Source organism: Vulpes lagopus, chromosome 3 (assembly GCF_018345385.1).
Source record: "Vulpes lagopus strain Blue_001 chromosome 3, ASM1834538v1, whole genome shotgun sequence".
NCBI classification, from domain to species: domain Eukaryota; kingdom Metazoa; phylum Chordata; class Mammalia; order Carnivora; family Canidae; genus Vulpes; species Vulpes lagopus.
Window position 1 is genome coordinate 35,370,066 of NC_054826.1, and position 15,392 is coordinate 35,385,457.

The window sequence follows — 15,392 nt, forward strand, 5'->3', positions numbered from 1 at the left end:
TGAGTACTGTAGCTGTGTAACAAAGTCCTGTTATTAAGTAGATTGTTCCTCCCACTTTATTCTTCTCTTTTTTTTTTTTTCTATTCTAAGTGCTTTCTCTTTCTCTAATTTCATCTATATCTACAAAATATTTCTCTGGGATTTTAATAGGAATTAAACCTATATATGTATTTGGAGAAAACTGAAATTCTTACTATGTGGAAACTTCCAATCCATGAACATGGTATATCTCTCCATTTACTTGGATCTTTGATTTCTTTCCTCAACATTGTATCATTTTCAGCATATAAATTCTGTATAAGTTTTCTTAGATTTACATACAAGTATTTTTTATTGTAAATGGTACTGTATTTTTAATTTTAAAATTTTTCATGAGTTCATTAGTAATATATAGAAATGTGATTGGCTTTGTATTCTGCAAACTTGACCTCACTTTTTATTTATTATTATTTTATGTCCTTTATATCACCTAGTTTTTAGAACGTTTTTGCAGATTGCTTGGGATTTTCAACATACATAATCATGTATTCAGCAAATGAGGGCAGTTTTATTTTTTCCCTTCTAATCTGTATGCCTTTAATTTTATTTTCTGCCTATTACACTGCCTAAAACCCAAGCACTCTGTTGAATAAAAGTGGTGAGGATGGACATCTTTGTCTTGTTCCTGATCCTAGGAGGACTTCACTTGGTCATTGTGTAGTATTCTTTTTATATATTGCTGAATTCTATTTGCTAATATTTTGTTAGAAATTTTTATATCCATATTCATGAATGGTAATGGTCTTTTTTTTTTTTAACTTACTACCTTTGGTTTTGTTCTCAGAATAACACTAGCTTCATAAAATAAATATCCTGGAGGATTTTTACTGGGCATAGGCTTTTAGGTTTTCCATTCTTTTCTTTCAGCACTTGAAAAAATTGTGTTACTTTCTTCCATCCTCCTTAGTTTCAGATAATAAATCCACTGTCTATCAAATTGTCTTCTGTATAGTTAGACTATCATTTTCATCTAGATGCTTTTAATATTTTTTAAGAAATATTTTAAGAAATATTTTTAAGAAATGTTTTCAGAAATTTAACTGTGTTTTATATCACCGTGGATTTCTTTAGGTTTTTCATGTTTTGATCCACTCAGCTTTTTGAACCTGTAGGTTTGTATCTTTTGCCATATTTGGATGTTGTCAGCCACTATTTCTTCTAGCATCTATTCAGCCCCACCTTTTCTCTTCTCCATCCAGGGCTCCAATAATGTGAGTATTGGACCTTTAGTTCTAGGTCCCTGAAGCACTGTTCATTTTTTTCTCCAGTCTATTTTCTCTGGGTAGTTCATATTGGATAGTTTTGATTATTCTTTCATCCCGTTCACAGATTCTTTCCTCTTTCACCTCCGTTCTGCTGCTGAGCCCAATTCTAACTGGTGAAGAATCTGACTCTTGGTTTTGTCTCAGGTCATGATCTCATGGGTTGTGGAATCAAGCCCCCAGTCAGGCTCTGTACTCAGCGCAGAGTCAGCATGAAGATCCTCTCCCTCTGCCCCTCCCCCACTTGTGCTCACGTGCACTTGCTCTCTCAAATAAATAAATAAATCTTTAAATATAAATAAATAAAACATTTCAGTGGCTTTCTACTACTCTAGTTCAGAAGTTAAAATCCTTTACATGACCTCAAAGTCTTGTGTGGACTGCCCCTGCTGCATTCTCTCACATCACTTTTACTCTGTCAGTCATGACACTGCATTCGATATTTTGAGGCACTTTGTTTCTTCCCACCATAGCACATCTTGTGTCTGAAGGACTCCATTTCATCACAACAGCCCCATGAATGACCTTACTTTGTGGCTGGCCAAAGATCCTTTTCTTGTCTCTTATGTGTGTGCCAGTCTTTAAGGTTTGGGACGCTGATTAGTAATCAACCATCCACTGCTTCACTGCACTTGCAGCAGCAGAATAGCTACCATGGTGATGAATATTGCTGTCAACAATATTGACTTTATCTGATAGAGTGTATTGACTTGATGACCCAATTGATATCTCCCTCAGGAGGAAGAGGTCTTTTGCTTTGAAATTTGTAAGTATTTATGCATGAGTCTCTTGATGAGCTGTTAAGATAGAAAAGGAAATACAGAGAAAGTGCCTGGCAGAGCACATTGTAGTGTGCAAGTCTCCACCTCCATTTTACTTTGGTGCCATTTGTGTAAATAATGGGTCTGCTCAGCTAACACTCTGCATGGTGGACAAACAGGGTTTGTATTAAAGAAGCCCTTTAGGGTATAGAAGTAGAAATGCATAGCATAAGACTAAAACAAGGATAAAAGACAAATCCATGGTCTACAGAATCATGTGATTAAGTCATCTGTATCTTTGATAATTCAGTCTCTGTCATAGTATAAATTTGGGACTGAGTCAAAGGCTTAGGAATGAGTTCCCCTTTATCTCTCTCCCATACCCCAAAACCTCTGACATTCCCAGGAGGCTTCTCCAAAGCCTGTCAGGTCTTGGAGGACATGCCACTTTCTCTCCTTCTACTTGTACCCACTGCTTCGAGAGTCAAGTCCAAGGACATCTTAATCCCCAGCATCTGTTGGTCTTTGTATATCAGAAACCACAAAGTGGGATTTCCCAGCCACCACCAGAGCAACTGAGAAGGACTTTCCCCGATACTCCCAAGCCACCACTCCTTCCAGAGTACCTTGTTTCTCACCTCCCCCACCTTTGCCACACAGATTTGCTTTACAGAGAAAGTCCCCATGTTTTACTGGAAACTCAACTTCCATCCTAGTAGACACTATTGTCAGAGAGAATGAGCAAAAAATAGTAAGACTGGGAGGATGGCCTCCAGGCTTATACAAACACACTTGGTCCTCAGAATCATTTTTCTCAAATCCAACTTTTATCACCTGTTAACAGTTTAATGATTTTCATGGACTTGTGAAACTCATTTACAATTTCTTTTAAGTTGAAAAAACAATGTCAAAAAAAAATGTCATTTCTTTTTCACAATAGACATTTGTTAAATTTATAATCTCACTTCTAGTGTGGTATAATTTTTTAATTTTGGAATTTTTTCCACACGCATACATAATTATACCATTTGTACACAGCACTTTGGATTATTCTTTCTCAATAATATATCTATGCTTTTTCTATGTTCCTGAATTCTGAGTATTTATTCATTCAGAATTTTTATTTTACACTGAAAAATATCTTTCAAACTTATTTTGTTGTCTATCTCTCTTGCACATATATTAATAGGAAGACGTAAGTGAGATAAATTTGTTAATATTCTTCTAAAGTGGCAACTTCCGCCTGGCTGATGGAATTTAAAAGCCATCTTGATTTTGGGGATGTTAAAATAAAAGATTCCATAATACGATACCATGGACACAGTCCTTTGCTTGATAGAACAATCCCCACCCGGTTGAAGTTCTCTGTGCCTTCCCAGATCATCCCTCTCAGCTTTCCACCCTAGCGATATCTACTATTCTGAATGTTGTTTTACTCTTTTGTTTTTCTCTACACTCTCAGTAAATATGTACCCCTAAACATGTTGTTTGATCTTGTTTTTTAACTGTTCTATAAGTGGAACTATATCCTATGTATTTTTCTATTGCTTATATTATTCAATATGATGTGAGATTCATCCATGCTAACATGAATGGCTGGTATTCATATTCACTGTTATCTAATATGCACTGTAGTCATATACGACAATTTATCGATCCTCCTGTTTGATGAACATTTGAGCTTTTCCAGGGTTTTGCTATCACAAATTGTTTTACTGTCAACATTCTCCTAGTTGTCTCCTGGCAAGCGTATGTGAGAGTTTCTCCAAAGAATATACTTAGGAGGAAGAATTGTTAAGATTGGATCTTGAGTGGGCAAACCTTTTCTGTAAAGTGCCAGTGGGTAAATATTTTAGACTTTGTAGGCCATAAGGTCTCTGTTGTAACTATGCAAATCTGCCATTTTAATGAGAGAGTAGCCGTAGACAATTTATAGCTGAATGGCTGTAGCTATGTTCCAATAAAATTTTGTTTACAAAACCAGTTAGTTGGCAAGATTTGGCCCTCAGGATGCCAATTCCTGATCTAGATGATAAACTTCTCATTCTGATTGTCTACAAATGTGGCTATATCCCCTTTATCTCTCAATTATCCCAAGGAGATGTGAGTCCTGTCTTCAGTCTAAGGACTGGGCTGCAAGTCTGTGTTCAGGAACCTTTGAGAAAGAGAAAGAAGAGTATGGGAACATGGGAGTGGTGATGCTTTCCAGCCCATAGTCTATGACTTGTAGTCATGGTCTTGGGGAAACCAAAGGCAGAAAGGGGTTGAAGCAAAGCATGGCACTCATACGGACTCTGGTGGTCATGGATGGGAGGTGAAGTTGTTTGACTGGAGGCTGGGGTCTCAGGCTGTAGCTTGGCTCACATCACAGGAGCCACTGTGAGGTCATTATCAGGCTAGGGGATATAGACATTCAAACAAGATAGCATTTCTTTTGGAGTTGCATGGTTTCCTTTATTAGAGAAAGCTGGAATTGACTCTAGGGATACTTCCCTGAGGCTGGGTCTCCACTGCAGATTCCTGCCCGGTCTCCTATTTAAATGGATTTTGCTTCAAAGATTATGGTCTCCATTGATTCAGATGTCATGGTACTACAGATCTCCAGGTCTTTGCCATCTGGGGTTTTCTCTACCTTCGTCTCTATGTTGCACTTCTCTAACGACTTAGCCACGAAGTCTACCTCTCTATTGTGTGATGGGACCCCTGTTTTTGAACCAGGCATGGCTCTCAAGTTCCTGAAGAAAGAGCCAATTTTACTGGATTTCTTACTTATAGCACTTGAACTATTTGCAGATTTGATCTTCCCCAATTTGTGAGCTGTCCTTGACACCTTTGCTGCAGAGCCATGGGTACCACTCTTGTGAGAGCTGTGTCCTCTGCTTCTTGCATGGCTTTGCCCCTTCTCCTTTCTGTCATCTCTTTTGTCATGGCCAGATAAGGACCGATGGGAGGATGATTTCCGGGTCGACTTATTTCCTCCTGTCCTGTGGTGACCTTCACCTGTCCTGTGGTGACTTTCACCTTTCCTGTGGTGACCTTCACCTGTCCTGTGGTGACATTCACCTGTCCTGTGGTGATGGGAACTTTTCCTGCTGGAAGTTCTGTCCTTCTTTTCTCTTCTTTCTTTTTTTCCCTTCCGGGTTTCAGCATTGGGCTGGGAGACCTTCTGGCTTCCATCCCGTTCACTCATGTAGCCTTCACTCTGCAAGGTGGAGACAAGGGGTCCTACAACTAGGCATCCAGATCTTTCTGCAGCAGCTGTGCCAGTTGTCATGGTGCCTGCAAACACCACATTCATGCTGCTCCCTGGGGAGATACTGGCAGCCCCCGTGGTCAGGGTAGAAGCACCTACTGAGGACATGCTTGCAGCACCCAAGGCCACATTTGTACCCTCTGAGGATATATTGACAGCACCTGCGATGGCCTTGTTGGATCCGCTTTCTCCCGGACATTTGACGGTGGCTCCAGACAGGGCCGTGCTTACCTGGCCTGTGCTCGTAGATTTGGTTGCTGCTAAGCTCAGAGCACCTGATGAAGAGCTTGTTTTTGCCCCTGCCACTGCCAAGCCTGCTGTAGAGCTTGTTGCTGATCCTGCAACTGCCATGCCTGAGGCTGCCCTGTTAGCTGCTCCTTTGGCCATCCCTGCAGACCTCATCACTGCAGGTGAACTGGGCATTCCACGGTGACCATGATGGATTCCCTCTCCCCCAGCGTAAGCAGAAGAGTTGGCTCTAGACACCTCGCGGGGCTTGTGAAGCCTGAACTCATCCTGATCCCCTTCTCCATGGAGCTCTGTGGTCTGTGCCAAGGGGAGGAGAAATAGATATGAAAGAGATGATAAAGTGAGACTAGAATTGTCTGCTCCTTTCTCAACCTGGAGCTGGAGCTGAGCCACTTGAAGCTTATAATTGGAAGGACCTTAGAAATGATCAAATCTATCCTCCTGCTTGATGCGAGATCCCACCTACACCACCCCTATCAAATGGTCACTTGGTTTTTACTTAACAGTCTCAGTGCCAGGGAAAGCACTGATACAATTCCCCATCCTCATATACTTTTCTCTCATACACGTGTTTATATCTCTGCAGGACAGATTCCTAGAAGTAGGATTGCTGGGCCAAGGGATCCACACATTTTACATTGTGGTGGCTGCTGAAATTGTGCATGTGCGACACACATGGGTTGTCCTGATCTTAATCAGCACATGGTAGTCACAGGGATACAGAACGAAGGAGAGACTTCCAAATTGTTAACAATGTTCCACAGCTGATGAGAGTAACTGGGTTGGGATCAGTTTTCAAGAAGAGACTGGGCAATCAGGATGCCCAGATGGATGGAAGGAGTTACAACCCTAGGTATGAGACCAGAACAGCTAATACGTAAGGTCTTTCTGAAATTCAGCCTTGTGGAACAACGGTGAGAAGCACTCAGAACCTCCCCTAGTGGTGGCTCATTTAGCCCTGAGCCTATTCAAGTGGAATGCATTTCCCAGGTGCCTCAGAGAGCACCAGGGGTTCTATAGGATCAGCTCTGAGTTGCTCTCCCAAAGCACCCTGCCCCACTTCCTCCTGTCTCTGTTAATGCTTACCATTAGGCTTTTGTCATCTTCTAAGTTGGCTCCTTCCCCAGTTGGCAGGGTCGGGGTACTGCTGCTGCTATCCACTGGGGGTCTCAGAAGATAGACAAGTTTTTCCCAGTAGCAGAAGAGATCTTCTCGTGCATCTGAAGAGGGACACAGCTGTAAATAGAAAGTACGGCCAGTGGCAAGCTTCAGGCGCAGCTGCTGTTTCTCACGATCGTGAATGGAGATCTTGACAAATTTTAGGGGAAGCAGCCTGGTGAGCTCTAGGATCTTTGTGGGCTTGCGACCTCTCCCCTTGTTGGTGGTCCGGGCGTGTCTGGCATGTTCTTCACAGACTTTCGTTGGTCGAGCCAGTAGCATGACATCAGGTAGCGGGAGGATGGGACTAGTGGATGCAATGCCCACGGTCACCATTCGGACACGGTTGTGTACATCAATCACCTCTCCTTTTTTGCTGATCTGGATAAAGTCACTTTCAAACATAGGTGCATATTTGAAAATGTCATACTCCCCTCCCTTGTACAGTTGTCGTTGCAGTTCCCCCATGGAGGTATTGAACACACCCATTGAACGGTAGCTGTGGGCTGTGTAATAAGGTAACAAACACTCGCTGCTCATTGTTCTCTTCATTCTTGACAGCTCCACCAGCCACAAATCGAGTCCTTGAGAGAAAGAGGGAGTGAAGGCAACTGCCCATCTCCCTGCAGGGCTCTGCCTAAATCTCCCCTCACTACTGCATTTATCCTTCACAGTCCTTTGTGACCTGTCCCCATCACACACCCCTTTGTCCCAGCCTCCAAGCAGCCACCCCCTTGGGGCAGGGTCACCAGTCTCCCCCCAAATTAACCACCATCTTCCCCAGGGGACAGGCTGACACTGCCAGGGTGGAGGTGGAGGTAGGCTAGATATTCTTTTAATCAAGATGTTAGGATGCATAATTTATGTAACCATTCTGCTTTTGTAAATATCTGGGTTGCTTCTGGTGTTGTTGTTACAGTTCTCCCTATAATGACCATCTTCCTGCAAGTATATTTTGCATCTGCTAAACTATGTCCTGGGGATCAAATCCTAGAAGTGGACCATGTGCTTGCTAAGGGCAGATCCTGTTGGGATTGCTGTTCTGCATATCCTCAGTGTATAGCACACTGCTGATGGGCACTCAGAAGTAGTTGCTGAGTAAATGGCCCAAAGGAACTACTGCTACCTGTTAGAACCAAAATTCCATTTGTACAGTGGTTTCCAGGGCACAGAGGCTTCTCTCACCCATTTTCTCATATAAAGGAGGTGAAATATAAAGGAGGTGAAATTTTAAAACCATAATTTTATGATGATGAGCTAAGGCTCAGGGTTACCTTGGTCAGTGTCAGAATACAGAGCTGGATTCCATCCCAGGTCTTGTGACTCAGGTCAGGACTTTTTTCTGCCTTAGGCTGCATGGCTCACCATCAGACTCTCATTCTGCACCAAATATGGAATCATTTGCAGGTAGCAATATGCGTGGGGACTTACTGGGAACCACGGAGATTCATAGAGGTCTTGAATCACCATAGGATTTCCCGCACTGGTATGCCTGCTGCTTCACTCTTGATGTCTACCTGATAACCACTGATATTTTGTTTCTTTGAAAAGCACTTCAGAGAAGTTATGGCATCTTTCTGGAGTGTTTTTTTTTTTTTTTTTTTACTTTACACAGGTGATTAATCCAAATTCCCCCTCCCCCAGTTAGAAGACTACTTCTAAAATGAAAATGTGCCCCCTCAAACTCAACAATCACCATGTGAAGGTATTTCAACCCCAAAATGTTCTTTTTTAAAGCTTTATTTATTTAGTTTAAGTAGGATCCTTGTCCAGCATGGAGCCCAACATGGGGCCTGAACTCATGACCCTGAGATGAAGACCTGAGCTGAGATCAAGAGTTGGACGCCCAACCAACTGAGCCAGCCAGGTGCCTCCAAAATGTGCTTTTTTATACCCCTAGTACCTACCACATTATCTGATACATTGCAGCCTTCCAATACATATGAGCTTCCTCATGGCCATTGAGATGAATTCTTCTATTTGTTTATTCCACAAAACTGATTGAGCAAGTCTAAATCTGGGGACCAACTAGAAAATGAAAATGCAAAGATAAAGGTCTTTACCTCTGAAAGGCTAAACAGTTTTCTTCTAAAGATGTTAAATGACATACCTAAAAAACAAAACAAAAAAACAAAGTGGCTTATATTCTATTTTGAGGAGATAATCACTAAAAGTTAACACTATCAGGTTTAAAAATAAGAAGTTAGATTTTTCTATATTATAGGCAACCATATATTCCCGTAAGTTTTTTTTTCTGATGAATAGTTAATTATAAGAGAAAACAATCATATTATTAAGAACTTATAAGCCAGGTGGGTTACTTGCCACTTTGCATTCTTTTAAAAATTGAATCCTCACAACAGCTCTATAAATTGTAGGTACAACTACTATCTGCATTTTATAAAGGAGAAAATCAAGGCTAAAAGAAGCTAAACAACTTCTTCAAAGTCACAAAAGATCAAACACACATGGAAGTCCCCGCTTGTGGCCGTGGTTAAACTACACCAGACTGAGTCGCACAAATAGAGCACACATATACGAGTACTGAGCAGCATAAATTCATCTATTTCATTAATATTATTAAGTGTCTACTTTGTTCCAGGCCCTGTTCTAGGTACTAAGAGTACACAGCAATGGACAAAACAGACAACTACCCTAGCTCTCACAGAACTTGTTCATAGACAAAAAGAGGAGTAAAATATTTGGTGTGCCCACTGATGATAAATGCTATGGAGAAAGATGAAGTAGGCAAGCTGAACAGGAGTATCTGAGTGAGAAGGGGCAGCTGGAGACGCTGGTCAAGCAAAGTTCAGTGACGAGAGATATTTAAGCAAAGACATAAAGGAGGTCAAGGAGGAAGCGGTGCAGACACCTAGGGGTGTAGCCTCTCAGTCGGAGGCAATAACAAGGGCCAAGATTCTGAGGTAAGAGCATCGCTGCTATGTTAGAGGGGCACCAAGGCAGCTACGGTGACAAGAGTAGAATGAAAGAAAGTAGTTGGCAATGAGGCCAAGAGGCAGCTGTGGTGACAGTAGGGGAGCAGATGGCATAGGACAGACCTTGTAGAACTGTGAGGTCTGGCTTTGCTCTAAATGGGAGATGATCAGATTGACATAGACGGAGGATCATTCTTGCCACCATGCTGGAAAGAGATTGTAGAGCTGCAGAGGGATAGAAGTGGAGACTGGGTGGCTCCTGCAAGAGTTGATGAGTAAGACAAGTGTGGTAGCAATCCAAGTAGTGTAGTGAGGAGTGATCAGTTGCTAGACATGTTTTGATTGAGACAGCTATTATATATACTGGTGTTGAAAAATTTTCAATAGATATTAGTAAGTGAAAAAAATCCAGTTGCAAAATAGCATATATGATATGCCATATATTTTTGAATAAAACATTTTGAAACTTGTATATGTTTGTGTGTGTGTACATACATGTGCAAAGATGTGCAAGATACTGGTAACAGGAGCAACCTTGGGGCAACTTGTTGGCTGAGGGAAATGGTGGGATAGAGACTTAGCTCTCCAGAGCATTCTCTTCTATACCTTTCAGATTTTGTTTAATTGCACATACTACTTACATAGAAATAGACAATATTTTAAGATTTTTACATTTATAAAAATGTTATATCGGTAAGACTCTAAGAATATTCATTGATTCAGGCCTTCACATAGAAAAGAAGTAAATAAATAGCTTCATTCAAAGGTAACTCTCCCTAGCACATTTCAGAATTTGAGAACCAAAATACAAAATATCATTCAAAATTTATTTTCTGATTTCTCCTTAAGACCTTTCAAAAATGTATTCTCTCTTCCCAACCTTTAAAAGCCCAACACATCCCCTATCAAAAATATGAAGATCGGGCAGCCCGGGTGGCTCAGTGGTTTAGCGCAGCCTTCACCCCGGGGTGTTATCCTGGAGACCCGGAATCGAGTCCCACATCGGGCTCCCTGCTTGGAGCCTGCTTCTCCCTCTGCCTATGTCTCTGCCTTTTTCTCTCTGTGTGTCTCTCATGAATAAATAAATATAACCTTAAAAAAAATTAAGATCAATAAGTTAGGATATATTTACTGATTGGCCTTTCCATTGCCCGTTATTGTGCTAAGAGCATTCAAGTTATCAAAATGTAAATCTCAAAAAATTTTAAAGATGATTTTCATTCAAACATAGAATGAAAACACGACAAAGATTTAATTAATCCATCAATGAGAGAACCAGCAGGATGTTAAAGCTGGTTCAAAAAAGAATCAGAGGGATCCCTGGGTGACTCAGTGGTTTGGCGCCTGCCTTCGGCCCAGGGCGTGATCCTGGAGACCCGGGTCGGAGTCCCACATTGGGCTCCCTGTGTGGAGCCTGTATCTCTCTCTTCTCTCTCTCTCTTTCTCTCTCTCATGAATAAATAAATAAAAATTTTTTTAAAAAAAAAAGAGCAGATCAGTATCCCATGACTTGTTTAAAAAAAAAAAAACAACAACAAAAAAGAATCAGAGGAATAGTCATTGGTATTAGAAAAAGAATATCAGGTAAACATTTCAGATTAGTTACTAAACTAGTTAAATCTCTACGGAACAACACAATCTCAACCTTTGAGGTTATCTTTTTTATGAGGGAGAAATTATTTGCATCTCTTCTAAACAAAAATCTGTAAGTTATGACAGAACTTCACAGAGTCTGATACTTGAATCAAGAGTAGATAGCCTTCTTAGGGTACCAAAAATGTTCTCAAATTACACTGTGATAGTTACAAACTCTGAATATACTAAAAACCACTGAACTTTACAGTTTCGATGAATGGATTTTATGGTATGTGAAATGTATCTCAGTAAAGCTGTTAAAAATAATAGATAGCAATACTTCGGTCTTAACTTATTGATCCAATTCCATTGTCTTATTTCCTTCTCTTAGCTAATTAAGTAATCCTTGGGCTGGTATGTTAAGCAATGCTTTAATATGGCACTGATAGTACATGTTGCCTGCTTGACAATTTTTTATTTAGAAGTTTGGATAATTTTTCTTAACAGGGATGATAGTGAACCATGTATAAGCCATGACCTTAATTTCAGAAAGCTTATGATCCAGGAGAACACACTACAAACGGACAACAAAACAGAAGGGCAACTAAATATATGATAGGGTAAAATAGCGAATGAGTTGAATGAAGGGTAAACCTAATATCACCCATCCCAATACTAAAACCAACAATGATTGTTTTGTATGAAAAACTGCCAAAGCCACAATTCTAAGCATAATTTTCCTTATATTTTTAATTGGCCTAAGATTAAAGAGATGTGCAAAGTGAAAACCCTATATATGATATACTGAGTATAGACATGCAAGATTATAGGTGGCTGAAGTCTACTATTTATCATGGGAAGAAGTTTCAAGTCAATAACTCTTGCTCCCCATCTATTATTTTGAAAACCGAGGCAAGCAGAAAGCTATATATAGCCTTTTCAATGAATATGCCACCCGAGAGGGCATTGTAAGCTAGGGCAGGATGTGAGGGCGGGGAGATTTCCATACTATACACAATATGTATCTGCTGGGTAAATCCCCTGGCCTAAAATACAATCCACAATACTTTTATGTCAATGCTGCTAAGCACGGTGGCGTGGGATGAGCTGCGGTTAGCCTTAGGTACCAAGGACTTCAGGAGGCCAATCCAATTTCTGCCTCACCTCTGGCTGTCAGAAAAAGACTACCGTCACCCTGATGCTTCCCCTAAGGGCCAGTATGCAAATCAATCTGCTTCTGCCTTGGGTTTAAAAAGAAAATGAGCTGTTAGGCATAAAAGAAGCCAAACAGGTGATCTAAACAATTTTATTTCTTAATATTATGATCCAACTAATGTCACCTCTCTTCCCCTTCTACCTTCTTTTGGCTTCATTCGTTCTTCTGTCCTATACAGCTACAGTTAGCCCCATACTGAGCCAAAATTAAACTCGGATTTTGTCTTAAGACTATTTTCCAGGGCACCTGTGTGGCTCAGTGGTTCAGTGTCTGTCTTTGGCTCAGGTCATGAATCCGGGGTCCTGGGATCAAGTCCCACATCAGGCTCCCTGAAGAGAGCCTGCCTCTCCCTCTGCCTCTCTGTGTGTGTGTGTGTGTCTCTCGTGAATAAATAAATAAAATCTTTTAAGAAAAAGAACAAAAGACTATTTTCCTCTCGGCTTCCAAGTTTGCTATGTTTATAAGCCAGGAGATGTCCTACCTCAGTTTATATATTCATTTCTTTGATGTTATACTATAGAAGCTTGCCATTAAATATACACACAAATAATAAAACAGTTAACAATAAAGATAAAAACAAAGATTAGAAACTCTACAGGTAGAGGGAGATAGCAGATTCAGGAGCTGGGATAAGATGATTATGACAATGAAATATTAAAGTTAACTCTGAAAATACTGGAGGAATGTACAATCAATGTCAACATTGATTATCTCTGAGGGGTGACACTAGAAGTAATTATTTATTTTGTCTATTTGCTGGTTTGTCTTTTCCAGCAAGGATGTATTTTACTGTTAAAACCAGAAATATATGTCTATTTCAGGAAATTAGCTCTGAGCTTCCTGGCCACCTATTATCACTGTCTTCTGCTACCCAGACCAAAGATTTCCAACAAAGGGCATAGTTTTATTTTAAACTGGGAAGTAAAAAGGAGTTCTCCCATAATGTCATTTTAAAAATCATTTAAATTGAAAAATGAAACATCTTTCTACTCTTTCAATTCCATTTGCTGAAAGTTTAATATGTAAATTCTCTGACATCCCCCTGTGTGTGTGTGTGTGTGTGTGTGTGTGTGTGTGTGTGTGTGTATACACATTAATATAAGCACAAAAGGTTTTTAGGTAAAAACAGAAGTATGCCATACATAGTGGTCTGTACCTTTTCTATCTTATATATATCTTGTACTTTTTTAGAGTGATTCATTATAGATATGCCTTAACTTTATTCATTTTTATCATCTTATAGTCCTGTTGGATGGAGGCATCATAGATTATTTAACAAGTTTCTCAGGGATGTGCATATAGACCATTTCTGTCACAAATAACACTGCAGGGAACACTTTGTGCATATATATCAATGTGCCTTTGCTTTTGTTTTTCTCTAGGACTGATAGTTCTAGAAGGAAAAAAGGGTTGTGAGGTTTTTAAAACATTTTTCAGAAGAGGCTATGTAATTACCAAAATATTCTGAGTATCATTTTTAAACTGATATAAATAAATCTGATCAAATTCGGATGAGAACCACAAGGAAAAGAAAGAGCTTCGGAGCTACATCCTAAGAGGACAGGTTAAAGGATCTTTGGCCTGCACACAGGAAGGCTCTGGGGTTACATAAGAAGCATCTTTGCTTATCTGAATGGTTATTCCCTAGACCAGGGAAGAGGATTAGAATTGTGGGACCTCACGTGATAAAGCAACAAAGATAGACCTTAGATTGGGGAAAAGGCAGATGATTTATTGATGACCTGGCATCAATTCCACATTCTCTGGCGGCAACACTCAGGTGTTCCTTTGGAGGGCCACCCACCCCCATACTCTCAGTCTATGTGGTTGGGTAGCACTGACTGTACCCCGCCCTCAAATCCAGGAGAGAGTGTAGACCTAGAAATAGGTGACAAAACATTCTACTGCCTTGGCTGTGATGATGGAGGTGCATGTGATCATGCCACCAAACCAGGTCAATGACCCACAGTTCTGAGGATTTCACTGAAACTGTTAGGGAAAAGAATCCGGTTAGGGAAAAGAATCCGGTAACACATCAGCCTATAACTCCTGGCATCCATGTTGCTGCCATGAAGGAAAGTGAGCCTTAGCATGAAGTCAACACAGAGCCGAACACAGAAATGAAAATGAAAAATTCCGATGTCTGGATCCAGTAGTGCCAGACTGAATTGTTTTCTTCTTCGTTATAGGGTTTTAAATGAGGCTTTTCAACTCAGTTTCTGTTGAGGCCACAAAGACCTCTAATACTATAATTAGAGGAATCAAGCATCTTCCTATCCTAAAATAGAATACTATGTCATCTGTGACACAATAAGGAGCAAAACAGGTTCTGCTAGTAATAGTGTCTGCCCACCTTCAGCCTTTAGAAAATAAGGACTTGAAAAGTCAGGAGAAAGATTTTGGTGCACTATGAATTTCCTCTCCCAACCCACTGAGGGGGAAGGAGAGGGGGCGCTGGCATCCCTCAGAAGCCAAGTGAAGGGACTCAAAGGGACTTAATGAACTTGACATAAGTCTCATAGAGTTTAGGAGACTTAAGGATTGGTGTCTAAATCCCACTTGGAGAAATGTAATGGTGAAAGTTTGTGGAAGAGCTGTTTATTTGGTGTCAAGAGGGAGAAGGGGCTGTACTTAGGGCAAATGGTGCACCCATCACGGCAAGGATACTTGAGTCTTTCTGCAGTAGAGCCATAAAAGGGAATAAATGGCATACAGTTAGTTTTCAAGGAAAATTCATCCAAGAGGACAACCAAGATGGACAAGGGAATCCCAACAGAGTTGGAAAGAACAAGGGGCATGCTGAAGATACAGCAGCAAGTGTCCAAAAGCTGAGGGTTGGGCTCATTGGCCAGTCCAAGTGACATCTCCCACATCAAGAGAACTGCTGTTCTCCTCAGTTCTCACCTCCCACACTTGGCGCCCTCTGAAAATAATGACAACAAC

At 40.7% G+C, this 15,392-nt stretch overlaps 1 protein-coding gene across 1 annotated transcript; it reads right to left on the reverse strand.

Moving 5' to 3' along the window:
* Nucleotides 1-4,598: 4,598 nt before the first annotated feature.
* FAM71B (family with sequence similarity 71 member B) lies at nucleotides 4,599-7,262 on the reverse strand. Its single transcript, XM_041747392.1, has 3 exons — nucleotides 6,651-7,262; nucleotides 5,126-5,861; nucleotides 4,599-5,062 (listed from the first exon to the last, which is right to left on the reverse strand). Exons 1-3 carry the CDS (start codon nucleotides 7,260-7,262, stop codon nucleotides 4,599-4,601), a joined length of 1,812 nt encoding a protein of 603 aa, XP_041603326.1.
* Between the last annotated feature and the right edge of the window lie 8,130 nt (nucleotides 7,263-15,392).

What these genes read in the sequence shown, in the direction of transcription:
- FAM71B (XM_041747392.1), bottom strand. Translation starts at nt 7,262, where the DNA reads ATGAGCAGCGAGTGTTTGTTACCTTATTACACAGCCCACAGCTACCGT. An exon ending in AAGATGACAAAAGCCTAATG is followed by an intron (nt 5,862 to 6,650) that starts GTAAGCATTAAC and finishes CCCTTGGCACAG; the next exon opens with ACCACAGAGCTCCATGGAGA. An exon ending in TTCCCATCACCACAGGACAG is followed by an intron (nt 5,063 to 5,125) that starts GTGAATGTCACC and finishes ACCACAGGACAG; the next exon opens with GTGAAGGTCACCACAGGACA.